General features: G+C 46.1%; 1 protein-coding gene across 1 annotated transcript in view; it reads right to left on the bottom strand.

Moving 5' to 3' along the window:
• Nucleotides 1-4,491: 4,491 nt before the first annotated feature.
• The window catches only part of ADGRA3 (adhesion G protein-coupled receptor A3), a 121,281-nt gene continuing 104,738 nt past the window's right edge, over nucleotides 4,492-21,034 (bottom strand). Inside the window, exons 15-19 of the mRNA XM_038533575.1 lie at nucleotides 19,419-19,543; nucleotides 18,245-18,368; nucleotides 9,116-9,261; nucleotides 6,220-6,315; nucleotides 4,492-6,059 (exon numbers count right to left, since the gene is read on the bottom strand). Coding sequence (XP_038389503.1) covers nucleotides 4,832-6,059; nucleotides 6,220-6,315; nucleotides 9,116-9,261; nucleotides 18,245-18,368; nucleotides 19,419-19,543 — 1,719 coding nt within the window. The 3' untranslated portion in view covers nucleotides 4,492-4,831. The remainder of the gene's footprint in view (nucleotides 6,060-6,219; nucleotides 6,316-9,115; nucleotides 9,262-18,244; nucleotides 18,369-19,418; nucleotides 19,544-21,034) is intronic.

The raw sequence follows: 21,034 nt of genomic DNA, 5'->3' as shown, positions 1-21,034 counted from the left end.
ACAAAATAAAATAATTCACAAAACAAAAGGATATCTAAAATGTGGATACCAATACCTAAAATGTGGAGGGGGGAGAAGTAAACATATGGGTTCAAACCTAAGTAACTTTCAACTTAATATAGACTACTATATGTATATAATACACAAACCTAATGATAACTGCAAATTAAAACTTGGTATTAAGAGTGGAAAAAAAAGAGTGGAAAAAAACAAACAAAAAAAACAACAAAGAGAGCGAGGTGAGAGAGAAAGGAACCTAAGTCTATCACTAAAGAAAGCCAGCAAACCATGATAGTGTAAGACAAGAACAAAAGTAATCATAAAACAAAGAACAAAATGGCAGTAAGTACATACCTATCAATAATTACTCTGAATGTAAATGGACTAAATGCTCCAATCAAAAGACATAGGATGATGGAATGAATATATATATATATATATATATATATATATATATATATAGCCTACAAAAGACTCATTTCAGACCTAAAGATACCTGCAGATTGAAAGTGAAGATGGAGAAACATTTATCATGCAAATGGTATGAAAAGAAAGCCAGGGTAGTGATTGTTAGACAAAGTAGCCTTTAAAACAAAGTAACAAGAGACAAAGAAGGGCACTATGTAATAATAAAGGGGACAATCCAAAAAAGAATATAACAATTGTAATGTTATGGACCTAACATGGGAGCACCAAAATACATAAAGCAGCTATTACAAACATAAAATAATAGTAATGCAATAATAGTAGGGGACTTTTAATATCACACTCACATTAATGGGCAGATCATTCAAACAGAAAGAAAATCAACAAGGAAACAATGGCTTTGAATGACACATTGGACCAGATGGATTTAACAGATTCAGAACATTCCACCCTATAATAACAGAATACACATTCTTTTCAAGTGCACACTGGTATATTCTCCAGAATGGGTCACATATTAGGCCACAAAACAAGTCTCAACAAATTCAAAAAGATCAAAGTCATACCATGCATCTTTTCTGACCAAACCACTAAGACACTAAAAATTAGCCACAAGGAAAAATCTGGAAAGAACACAAAAATATATGGAGGTTAAGTAACATGCTACAAACCAATGAATGGGTCAACTGAGAAATCAAAAAAATCAAAACATACATGGAGACAAATTAAGATGAAAATATAATGGTCCACAATCTTTGGGATGCAGTAAAAGCTGTTCTCAGAGGGAAGTTTATAGAAACAGAAGTTTATAGGCCTACCTCAAGAAGCAAGAAAAACCTCAACTCACACCTAAAGGAGCTAGAAAAAGAACAAATAAAACCCCAAACCAGAAGAAGGAAAGACATAATAAAGATCAGAGCAGAAATAAACTAAATATAAACAAACAAACAAACAAAAAAACACGACAGAACAATGAAGCCACAGCTGGTTCTTTGAAAGATCAACAGAATTGATACATCTTTAGCTGGAATCATAAGAAAAAAAGAAGAGAAAAGAAAGGATTCAAATGAACAAAATCAGAAACCAAAGAGGAAAAATAATACCACCACAGAAATACAAACGATTATAAGAGAATATAATGAAAAATGATATGCCAACAAATTGGACAACTTAGAAAAAAATGGATAAAACATAAAACCTACCAGAACTGAATGAGGAAGAAATACAAAATTTGAACAGACCAATTACCAGCAATAACATTGAATCAGTAATCAATATACTCCCAATAAACAAAAGCCCAGGGCCTGAGCAGTTCCACAGGTAAATTCTACCAAACATTTATAAAGAGTTAATAGCTGTTCTCAAACTTTTCCAAAAAAATAAAAGAGGAAGGAAAGCTTCCAAATTCATTCTATGAGGCCAGCATTTAACCTGATTAAACATGCAGAAGAATGAAACAGGATCACTTTCTTACATCATGCACAAAAATAAACTGAAAATGGAATAAGGTCCTATATGTGAGTCTTGAAACCATAAAAATCCTAGAAGGAACACGGACAGTAATTTCTCCAAAATCATCCATAGCAATATTTTTCCAGATTATTTCTCCAGGCAAGGGAAACAAGGGAAAAATAAACTACTGGGACTACATCAAAATTCAAAGCTTCTGCACAGCAAAGAAAACAATCAATAAATCTAAAAGACAACCTACTGAAAGGGAGAAGATATTTGCAAATGATAAACCCAATAAAGGGTAGTATCCAAAAAATATAAAGAATGGGGACAACTCAAGACAAAAAAAATATAATTAAGATGGGCAGAAAACTTGAACAGATGTTTCTTCAAAAAATATATGCAGATAACCAACAGACACATGAAAAGATGCTCAACATCACTTACCAGGGGAATGCAAGTCAAAACCACAAGGAGATATTCACCTCACACCTGTCAGGATGGCTAAAAGTCAAAAAACACAAGAAACAACTAGTATTGGTGAGGCTGTGGAACGAAAGGAACACTTGTGCACTGTTGGTGGGAATGCAATCTGGTGTAGCCACTACGGGAAACAAACAGTATGGAGACCCTCAAAAAATTAAAAACCGAATTATGAACCAGTAATTCGACTACAGGGTTATGTACCCAAAGAATATGAAAACACTAATTCCAAAAGATTAACACACCCCTATTTTTATTCTAGCATTATTTACAGTAGCCAAATTATGGAAGCAGCCCAAGTGTCAATCAATAGATGAATGGATAAAGAAGTGGTATGGGGGGCACCTGTGTGGCTCAGTGGTTGAGCGTCTGCCTCTGGCTCAGGGTGTGATCCCAGGGTCTTGGGATCGAGTCCCACATCAGGGTCCCCACAGGGAGCCTGCTTCTACCTCTGCCTCTCTGTGTCTCTCATGAACAAATAAAATCTTTAAAAAATGGGACACACACACACACACACACACAATGGACTATTACTCAGCCATAAAAAAGAATGGAATCTTGCCATTCGCAACAACATGGATGGGTCTAGGGCGTATAATGCTAGTGGAGTCAGTCAGAGAAAGACAAATATCATGGGATGTCAAACTCGTTTGTGGAATTTAAGCAACAAAGCAAGTGAACAAAGAGGAAAAAAAACCCGACAAACCAAAAAAACAGACTTACCTCTAGAGAACAGACCGATGGTTACCAGACGGGAGGTGGGCGGGAGAGTGGAGGGGACACGTACTTGTCGTGACGTGTGCTGAGTAATGCAATGTACACTAACATAAACTAATATGACACTGCACGGGAACTATATTGGAATTAACATTGTTTTTAAAAATGCAACACATTAAATGACTTTAAAAGGCAAAACACAACAGAGTTCTAGGAATGGACTCCAGTGAGACTAGGGACCAGGGAGGGTTAAGGTTTTCTCTTTTTTTCCTTTTTTTTTTTTTTTTTTTTTTTTTAATAAACACAAGACTTTATTATGTTTACATGAATTGGAAATACTCAAATGGTTGTGTACTCTTTCAAAAACTTTTTGACCATGTGGTTTATTTTTTTCCCCCTAACACATAATTCTGCTTAGCATAAGCTGGGATGGTGCAGCAGGCTTGGCACATTAGATATTCTATTAAGGTTGACATTAAAATGACAAATATCTCTGACCAACTGGCTTCATATATTTAATGAGGAATGTACCTATCTAATTAGAACACTGGAAAAAAAAAAACTCACTGATTCAACTACAAATGTATATTGAACATCCCCCCAGACATAGCTTTTTTTAGTAAGTGCTACAAATTAGTAAAATAGCCTATGAAGCAGCTATAGTCCAATGTACACCTAGATGAAACCGGAGGACTCTTTTGGGATCGTTCTGAAGTGGAAACCACAAAAATCAGTGTAAAACTAGACTTGTTTTCTCAATTCCAATCGACTCAATCAACGACTCGTGCATCAACGACCGGTGGGAACAGCTGGATCACAGCAGCTGTTGCCCTCAGAATGGAATTCAAAGATCAATCCTTCAGCACGAACCTGCAGAACTTTATCTGAGAACAAAGTCGCAGGTGACGGAAGAGCCAACACTGAAGAACTCAGAGCAAGTGAGTGTGAGTCTTACTCATTTGGTGGCTCTTCATTTACGTTCAAGAGCAACTTACGTGCTGCTGGGGAGAAAAAGAATAAGAAAATTAAGCCGAAATATAAATCGCTGAAAAGCCACAAAAGTGACAAGACAATATCAACAGGACCAAGGTGATATGGGAAAGTAATGCAATTTAGAAAGAGCTTTGAAGACATTTCCATTAAAAAAAACAAAACAAAAACAACAACAAAAAAAAGCAATACAACATTCCATAAATCTTTTAAAAACCTTACAGCCTTCAAAACTGTATTTATAAAATACATCCATCCAGAAGTGCTTTGATCTACACAGGCCATAATCAGTGGAGTTAATTACGTGGAAGTCTGGTAGCTGATTCATGTGTAATTCTCATTAAGATACCCTCACTTTGTACAGACACGATTAAAACAGAAGTGCACGCTCCTATTGTAAGGTATAAAAACGTAAGACTGACACACAATGACAAACACCTATTTATTGTATTAAATACAAGCCTGAAGTGTTAAGTTGATAGAACAGATCTCCCATAAAACGACACTGCAGCTTCTCCAAGTCCTGCTGGTGCTTTGACAAGGAAAACAACGGTTTGGAGGGTTTGTGTGTGTGTGTGTGTGTGTGTGTGTGTGTATGTTTTGGTTTGAAATCCATCAAAAAGCAACAACCGGAGGGTATAAAATAACGTAAAATCCCAAGCTCAGAGGTTTACCCCAAGGCTTCGAATCCCCACGGCGGCCGCAAGCAGGGAAGGAATGTGAGGGTCACGGCTTGGGCGCACCCCTCGGCCTGGGCCCGCGGCTACACGGCCGTCTCGTGTTTCCACAGGCCGGTGCTGACGCTGCTGGGGCCGTCGGGGGGCAGCGCGGGGCCCTCCTGCGCGCGGCCTCGGCCGGGGCCGTTGGGGACGGCCAGGTTCAGGCCGTAGGACTTGTGCTGGCCGTCGAGCTGGCCTGCGCCCGCCTTCCCGCCCGCGTCCCTCCTGCCGCTGGGCCAGGGCCTCTCGCAGTCTCTGCTGCTCCGGGGCGGCGGGCCGCAGCCGTCGCTGCTGTCCTGCTGGGCCGTGCCGTGCTGCCGGGCGCGGTGGGCCAGGTGGGCCAGGTGGGCCAGGTGGGCCCTGCGGCCCCGCGCGGCCGGGCCGTTCTGCACGCTGCCCTCCACGCTCGTGGGCACGTCGTAGGCGTACTCCCTCAGGACCGTGAGCCGGCTGGCCCGGTGCCCTTTGCTTCTGTTCTTGTGGTGGCGGCTCGGGTGCCCGTTGGTTCGAAACTGCGCCTCCAAGGGCGCCACGTGCATCTTGAGGTCGTTGTCCACCGAGTGCTCCGTCAGACTGTTCTCGAGGGGCGGCGCGGGGCTCACGGGCGCGGCGGCGGCGTGGCACTGGGCCGCGGCGGCCTGCAGGTTGGTCAGCTTGCAGCCCTGGGAGGAGTTTTTGAAGCTCGACGTGCTCTTGTTGGTGCACGAGGACTCCGCGCTGCTGTGGGCACACTTGGGGGCCTCTCCGTTCGGGCCCCCGGGGTTGGGGGGCTGCACGTCCACCTGCATGGAGTAGGCGCCCCGGCCGGGGCAGCAGGTCGCGATCCACGCCAGCCTCACGTCCTCCCTGTTGACACAGTGGTGGACCACGACGAAGGCGCCGAAGCTCAGGCACGCGGCCCCGAAGAAGCAGCTGAAGACCAGGTCCAGGGGATAATCGGAGGAAACGGCCAGGGCCCCGAACATCCACAGGGCCACGTAGGACAGCAGGGTGAGGCTGGCGCCCAGCAGCTGCGCGCGGAAGGTGTGCTCGTTCTCCAAGGCCGCCGTGGGGGCCAGCGGCAGGCCCAGCGCCTCCGGGCGGCTGCCCTCGCCACTCTCGCCGGCCGCCAGCCGCTGCTGCTCCTCCGCGGGCTCCTTGAGCTCGTACCTGCGCTCGGGGTGCCTCCTCAACTGGATGAATATGCTCAGGAAGTACATGCAGTTGACGAAGGTGATGAAGCCGGCGGGCCCGTAGAAGGCTCCCAGGGAGGGTTCCCAGGCCATCCAGCAACTAGAAGAGCAGAGGGCACAGCGGTTGAGGGGCTGCGCGCCATCCCCTGCTCCAGGAACCGCGGGAGGCCCGGGCGGCAAAGCACCAAGGGCCAGCATGGGGTGGGGGACCCGGGGACCGGGGACCGGGGCCAGGGCTGCAGAGAGCACGGGACACTCACTAGGGCGCGCTCAGCCGGCTGCCGTAATTCCTGACGTTGGCCGCCGCCGTGATGCCGCACACTATGACCGGGATGCCGCCGCCAATCAGGTAGAACCTGGACGGGGGCACAAGGACAGAGGTCAGCTCAGCACCCAGGCATCCAGGACACCCCTCCCAGCGTCCCCGCCCCACCGGCGTCACTCCTTGAGGACTGGCTATTATTTCCTACTCCAAGAACAACCCAGAGAGTCACTTTTGGGGGGCAGCTCTGTTAAGAGTAACTTTAAAAAAAAAAAAATTTTAAAGATTTTACTTATTTATTTATGAGACACACAGAGGCAGAGACACAGGCAGAGGGGAAGCAGGCTCCCTGCAGGCAGCCCTGACGTGGGACTCGATCCCGGGATTCCCGGGATTCCTGGGAGTCCAGGATCAGGCCCTGGGCTGAGGGCGGGCGCTACACTGCTGAGCCACCCGGGATCCCCAAGAGCAACTTTTTTTTTTTTTTTTAATTTTTATTTATTTATGATAGTCACAGAGAGAGAGAGAGAGAGAGGCAGAGACATAGGCAGAGGGAGAAGCAGGCTCCATGCACTGAGAGCCCGACGTGGGATTCGATCCCGGGTCTCCAAGATCACGCCCTGGGCCAAAGGCAGGCGCCAAACCGCTGAGCCACCCAGGGATCAAGAGCAACTTTTTGAAAACGTTTCGGTGTTCGCTCGGCCGCCTTTCTGTTCCAGGAGCTGCCCGGCGGCGGCAGCAGCGCGGCGGGGCTTGAGGAAAGCTGGTCGGCTCCTGCCACCCTGTGGGCAGGCCGGGCCACTGCAGGCTGCGATCCCGGGCCTACGCTCCTCCTTTCCCAAGGAACCAACTGGCTTCCTTGGATCCCATCCGGCCCTTAGGGTCCCACTGTGCCACAGGCCAGACAAAACATGCGACGGCGGGAACTGTGCACGAGCGTGGCTAGGCCTGGGCCTTCTGGGACGCCCCGACTGCGGGCGCTCAGGCCTTCTGGACCCCGGCCCGGGGGCCCACTGGGCACAGCAGGGGAAATGACGGTGCCCTAAGAACGGAGGGAGACAGGGTGGCAGTGGGGGCGGGGGGGGGGGTTCCTACAAACAGAGACTTCGTGGCCGGAGCTCTGGGAGCTCTGCGAGCTCTGTGATGAGAGGAAGCAGGGCCGATGGGCCTGGCCGGCCCGCCTGGCTGCCGGCACGACCCTTCCTCCTGCACCTGCGCCCGGATCCTGAGCTGGCTGGACACAGGCATACTCAGGACTTCACGCCTTGTACTTGGTGCTTTTTTTTTCCTCTCTCAGAACCTAACAGGAAGGGTGTTGGGGTCCCTAAATCTCTTCAACCCCCGTCTCTCAGCTCTTTTCACGCCAGTGACCTAAGAGTCCATCGCATCCTGTAATGTGGCTCCGTGGCCGAGCGCTCCTGCTGCCCGTCAGGGTCCACGGGACCACTCGCCCCCTGGCCCTTCCATGTTCTCCGTGTTCTTTCAATTCTTCCCCTTTACGTGCTACGGCCCATCTATGGAATGTGAACATGGCCCCAGGATCATGCTTTTAAGAGACCTCCCGGGGCAGCTGGCTCGTCGTCACTGCTTCACTGACCACACGTGAGCACGTCTCCCCGCTGTCTGCAAAACGCCCAGCACGCCCTCCCTGCCCAGCACCAGGTTTCCAAAGGTTCTGGCTTCAGGACTCCTGGGGACCACCCGGACGACCTCAGCTGAACCCCTAACCCCCAGGCTCTCCAATTCCTACTCCGTGTTAATGGAAGCCTGTCCTATAAGGTTACCTAGTCGGGCCATTCCCTTAGGTCACAGTGGACGTCAGCGGCTGCCCCCATTTTACCATGGCTCTCAGACGCCTGTCGCAGAGCCGTCACCCTGAATTCGTCACTTTCCACCATATGCTGTAGGTTCCGGCCAAAGTGCATTTCTCCAGGTTCCCTCAGCACCCCACATCATCCTGGATCCACGGGGTCACCCGTCCCCTCTGCCCTCATCACGAACGAGGGTTCATCACTAATGGTCGGTACTTCCTGACACCCGCCATCCCGCCAAATTAACGGCACCTCTGTTTGTACTTTCAAAAGAACGTATCCCCACCACAGCTCTTGTACCGCCTGCAGTTGGTCCTTCATGGTCTCCTCGGGCCGACTGGAAACTCCTCAAAGGCAGGACAGCTTCAGTGCCCGGCCCAGGGCCTGGTGCACAGCCCGCCTCCAATACGCTCAGTCACCACTGGTCAACTTTTACTCCTCCACCATGAAAACCCATTATTTTTTATTATAATTGAGAAGAAGGGTGTAACTCCCAACACTGCGTGGTCTTTCGCAGAGAATGATTCAATTGAAACATATTTAAGGAGATTAAAAATCTCTGACATGGTCCCAAGGAAATACAAACAGCTAACATTGTCTTAGAGCCTGTTAGATGGCCCGTCCCACCTGCAGACGCTCACTTACTCCCACTTTATAGATGAGGGTGGGCGGGGGGAGGCCTGGAGAGGCAACACTTCACGCAGGCTCCCAGCTGGAAGGCCGCGCAGCCGGTACTCAAACCCAGGAAGCCGGGCAGCCCCTGTGGCGCAGCGGTTTAGCGCCGCCTGTAGCCCAGGGCATGATCCTGGAGACCCGGGATCGAGTCCCACATCGGGCTCCCTGCATGGAGCCTGCTTCTCCCTCTGCCTGTGTCTCTGCCTCTCTCTCTCTCTCTGTGTGTGTCTCTCTCATGAATAAATAAATAAAATCTTTAAAAAAAAAAAAAAAAAACCCAGGAAGCCCAGCTGACAAGTCCACCCTATATTCTCTGAAACCTACTCAGCATGCTTCTGTTTAAAAAAGCTTCAATGGAACAGTTTAATGAACATTTAGCGTAACATAGTAAACAGAGATAACAGGTACCTGAGCATCGGTCTTGGCGGGGGTGGCAGTTCATCAGGATCCTGGCATCGTTTAGCCTTTTTAGTGACTTGTTTATAGATATTTCGAGCTGTCACTCCCACCCACAATACGGTAGCAAGAGTGGAATAATGAAGAATTATACCAACCTAGAAAGAAGAGTGAAGAATATATAAACTAAAAAGGGAAAAAAAAAAAAAAAAAAAAAAAAACCCTCGCCAGTAGTTAACTGTCTCCAAGGTTTACCAAAAATAACTGGTAAGTAATTTTTTCCAAAACAGCATAAAGAGATATTCTGAAGATCGATTCCTTTGGCCGCTAATGAAACAAAGCATTCTAACAGACGTACAAGAGACGATGATGTGCTCTAACAGACAAAGCAATGCTTGGATCTAGGAGGCCCACAGACCACAGATGCTTTACACCCAAGACGGAGCCCTTCATACACAGTAATTCCCTTTTGGAATCAATGCACTCTTTGACGACATTAAACCACAGGCGTGTTTCTCGCAGACGCAATGTCACATACACTGGAGTTCATTTTCTGAGGCCCATGTTTGAGGAGGAAGGTAGAGGGCAAGGGTTCAGGGGGAAGTCACTGCACACAGAGAGTAAGCATTAGTGTGACCGACCTGAGTTGTTCTAATTCAGAGCCTTTATACATGGTAACGGTAGGTCAGTGATATAATACATTGGTGGGTAAGAGGGGGAGGTGTAAAACCTAACCTTTACTTGGTTTTAAAGACTGATTGATTGATTGGTTCATGAGACACACACACACACAGAGAGGCAGAGACATAGGCAGAGGGAGAAGCAGGCTCCATGCAGGGAGCCCGATGCGGGACCCGATCCCGGGTCTCCAGGATCACGCCCTGGGCCAAAGGCGGCGCTAAACTGCTAAGCCACCGGGGCTGCCCTTTACCTGGTTTTAAAAGCAGGATCCACCGGTATCTGCCGTGATACCTCAGCAAAGGCACATAACCCCGCAAGCACTGGTTTCCTCGTTTGCAAAGAGAGAGAGATGGAGGTGCCGTGGGTGGGGCTAACCAGGACAGTCTACCTAGAGATTCAGCATGTTGTCTGGCACATAAACAATCAAGAAAAATACTATCTATGTTTTTATCATTACTTATTAGGAGGGTGCTTTTAAGTGAATAATGTTACCTCTCTAAATTAATTTTCCTCATTGGAATAGAGGGAAGGTTATCAATCACCATCCCTAGGGTTTCTGTAGGGACTGTAAGGGCACAAGATTGGAGACACAACAGGTACCCCCCAGAAATAGTGGAAAATTGCAGTGTATGGAATGGTCACATTACTTAAGTTCCTTCCCCAGAGGAGTGGTGGGCGCATGTTTACCACGTGGTGTGAACCAACTCTATCTGGAGATAAAATTCTAGTTGGAGATACGTAAGGGCCTAGGGAAGGTTTAAATCCATTTTAATAAAACTAAGTGTCTGTGTCATTGGAGCATCAAGGACATAATTCAGCTTTCTTATCTGACTAATTACTTCCTATCTTTTTGATCATTTCGCTTTATATAATTACCACAGGTAAAATCCTATTAGTGAAAATCTTCAAGACAAATTTTTTCATTCTAAAAGGACGGCTCCCCAATCTCAAGAAAATCAAACTGACTGACATTATCAAACCTAGGTCAAAGGCATTTAGATCGCTGCCCAGAGTTCATTTTAATGAGAATCAGCATGCAGCCGAAATCTGGCAAGTGGAAAGCCAAGTCTTATTTTGCAAGACAAAAGAGAGGACAATCCCTGTCCAGGGTGAATCTTACACTGACTCGGGAAGTGCTGGCAGGGTGGATCCGGCTTGGCCAGCCTAGAAAATTCAGTTATTTTCTACATAAGGAAAAAAGTGGCTCCTTGGTTTCCATTCGTTTTACTGTCTGTATGATAAAAGCACAATTTACAGAGAAAACAAAAAAGCATAAAAGAAACCTTAAGCAATCTGGAGTCACACCAAATACTGTAAGTAAAAATAGTGTAAATGAATTTGGTCCATCGACACTGAAACGTTGGAGATAAATCACTAGTATTGACTCAAAATGGTAGGCTTCACCACTGGCGGAGATCTCTCAGAGGCCGGGGTCAGAAGAACGAGACAGAGCTGTAGAGTAAATAAGTTTAAAAAATAGGAGCGAAAACATTTTCAACACAGGAGGTGCAAGATGGAGCATTTTGTTGTTTTAGATCTAAGAGGCAAAGCTCAACCTTTAGATTTTGAAGCGTTTCTTACGGCACTTCAAAATTTCCAGAGTGCTGATGCTTGAAAGATACTAAAGCCTTCAAACAAAGAAGAGCAGAATTTTAGGAGTCTGATGTCACCTCGTAACCATCATGTAAGCAAATCCCCAGGTAATCCACGAGAACCAGATTTAATAAAAGGGGGAAGAGAGAACTGGCAGGGAGGGTATTTCTCTTGGAATGGGATGCTTCCTCCTGGATTCTCCATCAGACACGTGAAATGCAACCTCATTGTCGCATTTCTTTCACATAAATGGGAAATACACGTGGAAAGGCCGTAAAGTTTGGGACTAAGTATAATTCATGGAGCCTGTAAACGATTAACTAAATGCAACAGGTGATGACTTAAGACAGTCACTTGACCTCAAGAGATCAATTTCCAAGCTGTAAAATGGATATAAAAATAACTATCCTCAAGAATTTGCACTCTATAGGTTACCAAACCATAAGCTCTCACAAACTAGAGACTGGACATTATATTGATTTTTAACCACCAGTAACCCTAAGAGAGTACAGCATATATAGTGAGTGTGGGGGGGGGAAAAGACGTTTAATATTCATATAATCATGTATGAATGCACAGGAAATAAAAACAGCTCCCACTACTGAATGTCCGCTGCGTGCCCCCAAAACCTATTAAGACAACTTGTATGTGTTTCCATTTTATCCTCCTAATGTCACCATTCGGTGAAGGGTATTATTAACTTTGAGCTACAGACAGGGAGAGGGCATCTGAAAGACATGAAATCGTCCACTAGAGGTCACGGGCTCAGTGGCAGGCCTGCGTCTCCAACCCACGTCTGCTGGTTTCCAAGACCCATGCCCCTTCCATTATGCCATGCTGGTCTTCACTAAATCGTGAGGCACAGTGATGGGGGGCGAGGGGGCGCTGAGGGACGCCTGAGTCAGGGAGACTGGCATCTGAACCACACCTCTGCCACCCAAGAGCCCTGGCGATCTGCGGGCAAGTTGCATCAATTCCCTAAGACTCAATTTCTGTACTGATAAAATACAGGAGGAAGAAGTGCCTTCTAGGGTTAATACGAAAGTGAAGATAACACATCGCAGGAGTTGGCAAGCAAAATGCCTTAATATTCGCTGATTAAATCTCCCCAATGCATTTCACGTGCCACGGCACAAGAACTCTGGGTGAGAGACACGAAAGGACACCAGGGAAGGTTAGCCGGCGCCGTAGTTAATAAAGTAAATCATGGAGTGGTAGGCCAACAAGGTGACTTCAACAAGATCCAGCCAAATCTTTCCGCCGCATAGCTAAGGAAACCAAGGACTAGAAAATGAATGATGACACAATCATTTGGCAGCACATCATGACCCAAAACCCAGGACCCTTCCAACCCGGAGTCCACAGCCCCGGCCACTCTGGCACTTGGCTTCTTAGCTCTCCTTCAACTCCTTCTGCAAAAGAGAGCCCAAGCCTGTAGAACGTGGGACTGACCTAGGACGCAGAACGGGGTGGAAACCCTAGTGGAACCCGTTCTCACCGTCCACAGAGACTATGAGCTCCGCAAGGGAAATACGGACATAAAATACCCCGATGATGCGCACACAGGAAACTACACGTAAGGTACGCACACGTTAGGCTTCCCTGTTGGAACCTTAGGATTCTAACAGGTGACTGAGGGGCAGAAGAACCTTAATGATCACTTAGAGGTTAACGAGCCCAACCCATCGCGTTACGGAAGACACGTTAAGGCCCTGCTAGGTTAAGTGACTAGTCATACTGAGGTGGAAACAAAGGCAGAAGAAAAAATTATTGCATTTCCTTACTGCCTACAGCCCACTGACAAGTCCTTGAAACAGGCAGAGGGACCTTCCACCAGGGGCTCAACCGCCTGCATGGTCCTACGTTGCTGAGGGCAATGGGCACTCTTAGGCCGACCCCCAGGAGCCTGAAGTCTGCTTTAACATATAAAAATTCCCCTGGAAACCTGCTTTATCTCTACTTTCAAGATACGTGTTGGCCATCATCCCCCAAGCGTACGACCCATGAATACACATCTACAGGATCTCAGGCTAAGGTTTTACTAGACTGCAATAAATGACCTTCCCCTCCCGTCCCACAAGAGCTAGTCCTCTCAAGGTCCTGGAAACCTTGCTTCCGAAATTCCTTAGAGGCTTTGGCTATTCCTAAGCTCCTCCCTGAATGTATATCATGGGCCCCTCCTCATGACCTCAGGACAGCTCTTCCTGCCCCCGGGCCTGTCCCGTGCTTTAATAAAACCACCTCCTTGCACCGAAGACGTCTCCAGGATTCTCTCTGGAATCCTCTCTGTCCGCTTTGAACCCTCACGTCTTTCCTACATCTGAACCAGGCATCCCGGCAGACACAGGGTTAGAACCCACCTGCCAGTGTCTGGAACGCCAGGCTGGTCCTGCCGCTTCCACCACCCCCCGTCGGCAGGCTCCCAACCGAACTACCACAACGGCACAGTGAAGCCGGTCATGTCTGAGTCAGAAACGGCGAGAATGTTGTCTTTCATAGAGGAACGGGAGAACATTGTAAAAACAGAAGCTAATGCCGTGTGAAAACATGTCAAGACTTGCCTTTCCTTTAAAAAAAAAAAAAATCTTTAAGTCACGGACATTCAACGTAGAGGCCCTGAACGCTGCACAAATTCCTCTCCTTTTCTTTCTAGAAAACGTGTATCATTCAGGACGGTGAAAGGCAGGCCTCTTCACAACGGCCTCTTTCTATTCATCTCCTAAGGAAATAAATGTGTCTGCTCCGTGAAAACAAGGAATCCTTTTACACAAAACTGAGACTCCCACCACCGCCACTGTGCACTCTCCTCATAGCCTCTGCTCAAAATGGCGCCAGGGTCCAGTGATTCCCACTATTTGTGAATCGGGGGCCCTTTTTGTTCATTCACCCAATAAATATTTGTTAGGGATCTAGTATCACCTACTCTGGGTCAAGTCCCAATGCTGATCCTTGGATAAACACGGGGCAATCAGATCAATGGGACTCCTGCCCCTGTGGAGCGTCGGGTCCAGAGACGGCAAATACGGAAACACCAGTCAACTGCAAAGTGTGGTAGGCATCGTGGAGATGTCGCAAGCACCACAAGGTAATGAAGGGAGGGGAGGGACAGCATCTCCCCAACGGTTAACAGTAAACTGAGACCTACAAACAAGATGAGTAGGGATCAAAATGGGGGGCGGGGTGGGGAGGAACTCAGAGAACACGACCATCTTCTGTGCGTAGAGGCAGTGGACTCCAGACCCATTACCTGACCTCTCACAGGCTCCAATCCAGTCTGCTTCCCAGTGTATACCAACGGCCTGCAACAGAAATATTCTGCACAGCTGAGAGGTAATTTTGTCAATAGTGACAGTAGGAGTAGTAGTAGCTAGTATCTATTGAGCACTTACTGTATACCAGGTCTCCTGAGTGCCTTAATCCTCTCCACGATTGCGCCCACCTGCAGTATGAGCTGGATGTCAGCACTACAATACTGGATTGCCAACCTTAGGTTTAGGACACATTCTGGTGACTAGACCAAGCACACTCTGATTTTATTTAATCAGTCATTATTCCTAAGTGCCTGAGAATCTCTCAGCAAGACAGAAGGTAAGACCTTGACCAAAACCTGTATCAAACAATTTAGTCCCCTTCACCCAAGGTAATCATCCCTCTTTATCGTATGTTTATCATCCCTCTGTCTTCCTTCTACAGTTTTACTGGATCTGCATTATTTTCATTAAAAGCGAACAGTTTCATTTTAGTTACTTCTTGCTTTATTAAAAAAAAAAAGGACAGCAGGTTGGGCGTAATTTATGGGACTTAATTTTTTCACATATATTCCTCAGACTTACTCATATTGTTACACATTGTTGTAATTCATTAGTTTTGACTGTTGCATAATATCACAGTTTATTCATTCACTCTGTCACCGACGGGCATTTGGGTTGCCTCCAGGATTTTTTCTGTCATGCGCAGTGCTGCTCTGAATATTCATGTGCACGGGCGAGCGCACCCTCGGAGTCAGGAGTGGGGCTGCTGGGTCCCAGGGTCTAGGCACGTTTGACCTCAGGCTGCAGAGCTGCCCAGAATCATCCGCTTACATTCCCACCCACGGTGTGTAACCACGTGCATCCACATGTTGGTCAGGACTGATTTCTGCTGACAGCAAAGGCATGAGTGGAACCCCACTGTCGTCATTTCAATCTCCATGACCGCCAACCACGCTGAGCACCTCTTCCCATGCGCACGGACTCTGTGGACACTACGCTTCTAGGAGAAGCCTGTCCATGCTCACCACTGTTTCTCCTGGGTTGTTTGTGTCATTCTTATTGATTATAGTTCTTAATTGATTTTTTTTATTCCACTGCCCTTCCGATGACATGTATTAAGAAGAGCATCTTCCAATTTGCTTGTCTTTCTACTTTCATTAAGGAACCTTAATTAACAAAAGCTCTTATTTTTAATTTAGTTAAAATTATCTCTCTTCTAGTCAATGCCTTTTAGTGTTCCATTTAAGAAATCCCTATCCCATAAATTAAAAAAAAAAAAAAAAAAAAAGAAATCCCCATCCCGGGGCACCAGGGTGGTTCCGTCGGTGAAGCGTCTGCCTTCGGCTCAGGTCATGATTCCAGGGTCCTGGGATCCAGCCCTGCATTGGGCTCCTGACTCAGCGGAGAGCCCGCCTCTCCCTCTGTCCCTCACCCCTCTCATGCTCTCTCTCTCACTCTCAAATAAATAAATACCATCTTTATGAAAAAAAGGGACCAAGGACTGTGATATTTTCTAATACAAACTTTAACATTTTGGCTTGGCCATGTTAGGTTTTTAGTGCATGCACGGTTGACACTTTTCATAAGGCCTGAGGTACAGGTCCACTCTAAGGTTCTTACGCGTGGATTTTCCCCAGCATCTTTTTACTACACAGAGGGCCCTCTTCCCCCAAGTGATGAGGCATGCAAACCTCCGTCTCATACCGAAGTTCCACATGGGTCTGCTTCTGAGTCTCTGTTCTGCTGTGCTGGTCAGGTCTCTCTCCACACCAGATGCCACAGAGTTAATGACGAAAGAAGCCTCCTAAATTCTGATGATTAGAAGGACCGTGTTCCTTGTTCTACTCTTCCTTTGCAGACGCGTCCTGGCTATCTTTATCTTTGGTCCTTGGCTTTTAATGTAAATTTAAAAACGATTTTATTGTGTGCCGTGAAAAATTCTCTTATGTGCACATTAATTTCAGAGAAACTGCCATCTTTCTGATATTGACACTTCGTATCCTTGGGCCTAGTATACCCACCATGCATTTAGGTCTTCTTTTTTTAATTTTTTTAATTTTTTAATTTTTTAATTTTTGTATTTAGGTCTTCTTAAAGACCTATTATGATTTTGCCTGTAAATCGTGAACATCTTTCATTATTTCTTGGTACCTGATGTTCTTTGATGCTATATACATGGCATCTTCACATTACTTAGGCTTTCTCGTAGTTGCATTTCTGCATGCTTGCATCAAACTTCTGTGCTTTAAGCTTAGGTTCACCCTTGGCTACACCTTCCAATTACTTCAAATAATTTATCTATAAATTACTGTAGGATTTTCTTTTTGACATAAATGATCATGTCATCTGTCAACAACTCAAATATTATTCCCCATTTATGGGTGAGAAAGCTGAGACACAAAGTGAAACACTGAAATGACAGGATCTCAAAGAAGTATCTCCCCCCTATGTTCACGGTAGCATTATTCGCAGCAGCCAAGAGATAGAAGCAACCAAATCAATGTCCAGCAACAGATAAATGGATAAAGAAAAGGTGATGTATTCATACAGTGGAATACTATTCAGCCACACAGAAGGAAGGAAATCCCATCCGATGCAACGACACGGGTGAGCCTTGAGGACTTTATGCTCAGTGAAAGAAGCCAGTCGCAGAATGATAAACGCTGCACGATTCCACTCAGATGGGGTATCTACATAGTCAACCTCACGGAGACAGACCGTAAAACAGTGGCTGCTCAGAGCTGGGAGGGGAGGGGGATGGCAAGTTGCTGTTTATCACAGTGTTTAGTCATGCAAGAAGAGAAAGTTCCAGAAATCCGCTGTACAGCACTGTACTTCTATTTAATATTAAACCATACACTCAAAATGTCTGTGGAGGGTAAATCTTCTGTTATTTTATTTTTATTTTTTGGCAATTAAAACAAAAGTAAAATAAATTACCCATAAAAACAGTAAAGTAGACCAGAGACCCAAATCCAGGCAGTTTGAACTCAATTACTACATGGCACCACTTCCTGACATGCATATGGAAAACAATACGCACATTTAGGAAATACGCACACTGATTTATGTCTATTCATATGTTGAATGATTTGTATTTTTAAATACATATCCCAGAAGAATACTGTTCACTAAGGCTACATGTGTAATAATTTATTTGAAATTAAAGTTGAATATTCTTTGATATTTCATATTTAGCACACGTGAGAGGTTTCTGGCTTTTATATCTTACAGTTAAATCTTTCACAAATTCCTGTTGTTTCCATAAATAAATGAAGTAATTTTTAAGACCCTACTGTCAGAAAGTATCACTTCTCTCTTAGCTGACATCAGGGTTCTACCAATTTTTTTAATTAAGGGTTCGGCATCCTAAAAGACAGAACAAGAAGCAATGAATTCCCAAGGATAATGAGACAAGCTCCCTAAGTCACATGTTTGGTTGTGAAATAATAGTTCAAAACCTGAAGCATATCGGTAAAAACGTGTAAAAGTGAGACGCTCGGTTGAAAAAGAAAAGCGACTTTAGAAAACAGGCTTTCTTTTACAGTTAATAAAACATGAAATTACTTTCTAATATCATTATTTTTTCCCATTTCAGTTTTCCACTCTGACTTACCGCTTGGCAGACGCTGGCATTTCTGGTTTGGGTTATTCCTCCCACGAAGACCACACAGGTCAGGAAGATATGAAAGCACAAGTTCACAAGCATATGCCAGCCCTTGAGACTGATTCTAATCAAACTGTTAAAAGGGAAAAAAAAATATTAATATTCAGGCTGGTCCATGTGAAGCCGGATGATATTCATCCACAAGTTAGCAATTCCAGCTGCATAAAAGGCCAAACGTAAATGTTTTATGCTTAAACATTTCATTTAAAATACATGTACTATCAGACACACACACACACAGGGTTCAAGACATTATTTAACTCAACACAGTTTCTTAACATTTTACTCGATGCACTAAAAAAAGACAAGTCATTTATGAAACTATTGTTCCCAACTAAAGGCTAAACAAATTCTCCATAATAAGAAATACCCGGGCCGCTGTTCGTCGCGACATCTTAGGACAGCTGGACTACTTGTTTGCTTCCAAGGGGTTTCTGCAAGGTGCCAATCTCTGCTTTTCCTGACCTACTAGGGTAACGTGGTCTAAATGCCCAGAACAGTTTCTCCCTGGCCTTTCATAACAAAAACATTGAAGTCTCTCTTTCTTTTAATATCAAAAACCTCCTTTTGTTTCTTAACTAAATGTCAAGAAATGCCACCTAGGTCCAGCTTAAATAGGAAAATACCTTCTAGGAGAACCTCTTGTACAGTGAATTTCTGTTTAGCAAATCCTTCTAGTTTATTATTGCCGACCATAGAATAAAAGTTTCTGTAGCTCTGCCTCCAATTAACAGAAACTATACTCATGTTTAAATGCCACAGACTGTCTTACAAGTGTCATCTATAAAATAAAGAATATCACAACATGCACAAAGTCATAAAACAGAAAGATCAGCCGAGTCCGCTTCTGGAAGACACGTCCGCAGGTAACAAGTCCCCAGCTCACCTCACCCCCTGCGGCCCCCATGCCCCACGAGCAGACTGGATGCTGTAGGAGGTGAATTTACCATCTCCTGGGCTTATGTCTCCAACTGCACGACACGAAGGAGGCTCGTATGTATTCTAGAGTAACCGCTCTTACTTTGGAAAGACGGCATGGTGTGAAACTCAGTTTTATCCTCGTTCGATGTGAAATAAACTCCTTCCGGTCAAAGTCCCCTGTTGGCCAAGTTTCCCTTCTTACCTGTGATGGTATATGTAACTGACGATGACCGCCAAGAGGCTTAAGAGGAGGATGACGGCGGTCGTATAAACCACGGGGTGCAGCAGGCTGGCTGCCTGGGCATAGAGTTCAGATCCTGTCAAATCCTGAGGGGAAAACAGAAAGCACCGATTCCAGCTGCACGTTTCTGAACATGTGCACATGCTACTCCTCACCTCTACTGCGTGAAGTACTCGGGGCACATGTATAGACACACATGCAGAGGTACACAAATACACACACACGCAGCCTTGTTCTGCATCCTCTTTGTAAATCTGAGTACGGACTTTGCCGCAAGGGTAACGGAGAGACGGCCGCAGCCTCGTGACAGGGCACAGCACAGCGGTACCTCCAAGTCACCCAAGACTACACAGGCCTCACTCACCATCTGCAGCCAAGTTCAACAAATACAAGTGGACTAAACCCTGCGTAAGGCCCTGAGGACGTAATAGCAACACGTAGGTCCTGCCCTTAAGGAGCTGCAAGTCACAGGGGAGAGAGACCCACAACCAGGTGGCAACAGTGTTTGACGATGGCAAAGACAAGACGGTTTGGGGACTAAAGAGCTCAGAAATCAGTAGTGTGGATAACAGCAAATCATTTCTATAGCATTGACCACAATCCGGGCGCCGTGCCAGCACTTTCCACTGGGTAACACAACGAGCTAGGTGTATTGCCCCGTTTTATAGCTTCAACAAGTGAGTCACAAAGAGGTTAATGGCGCCCTGAGAGTTAGGGCCAAGGGAACGTGGCTCCCAAGTCTGTGCTCTTGAACACTATGCAGACAGTGCCCTACTAAAACGAAAACACCATTAGGCTTCCTTCCTTATAAGGGACCGGAGCAGGCTGGGCCGATGCGTCCACCCCGGCCACGGCCGCCACGCCAGAAAATGGGGGTTGTCAAAGCCCAAGTTGTAGGGTCATGAGATCCTGTTCCTAAATTATCTTTCTAAACTGACTCTGGGAACTATAAACTGACAGCTGGATGTAGGCAGTAGTTCACAGTAAATGCATCTTTAATCTGGAGATGCCGGACACACCTAGGAAAGCTGGAGAGCGGGACACCTGGGCGGCTCAGGGGTCGAGCATCTGCCTTTGCTCAGGTCGTGACCCCGGGGTCCTGGGATCGAGTCCCACGTCGGGCTCCCCGCAGGGAGGCTGCTTCTCCCTCTGCCTGTGTCTCTGCCTCTCTCTCTCTGTGTCTCTCATGAATAAATAAAATCTTAAAAAAAGCTAGATGGAGAAGGGGGGCCAATTTTCCCACAGAAGAATCAGAAGTCGACAATATACAAATTATAGATCTAAAAAGATCGCATCAGACACCTTAACAAGGCCCTCACTGTAACAGATGATGAGCAGAGGCTCACAGAGCCTGACAGAAATCGCAGTTAATAGGAAGCTGGAGATACAACATGGGAAATTGAATTCCAGTCTGAGTGCTCCACTACGCTGTGATGAGTCTCAAACCTGCAATTCATCTATTTATTTGACACATGTTAATTGGGTACCCACCATGGCCAGGCACTAAGCCAAGCACCGGATATTCAGCGCAACGCAGAATGCAGTCCCTGCCCTCGAGAGCTGACAGGCTGTAAACG

This window comes from Canis lupus, chromosome 3 (assembly GCF_011100685.1).
Source record: "Canis lupus familiaris isolate Mischka breed German Shepherd chromosome 3, alternate assembly UU_Cfam_GSD_1.0, whole genome shotgun sequence".
NCBI lineage: Eukaryota > Metazoa > Chordata > Mammalia > Carnivora > Canidae > Canis > Canis lupus.
The sequence above is the reverse complement of the archived record's forward strand: the minus strand, read 5'-3'. Positions and strand labels throughout refer to the sequence as shown.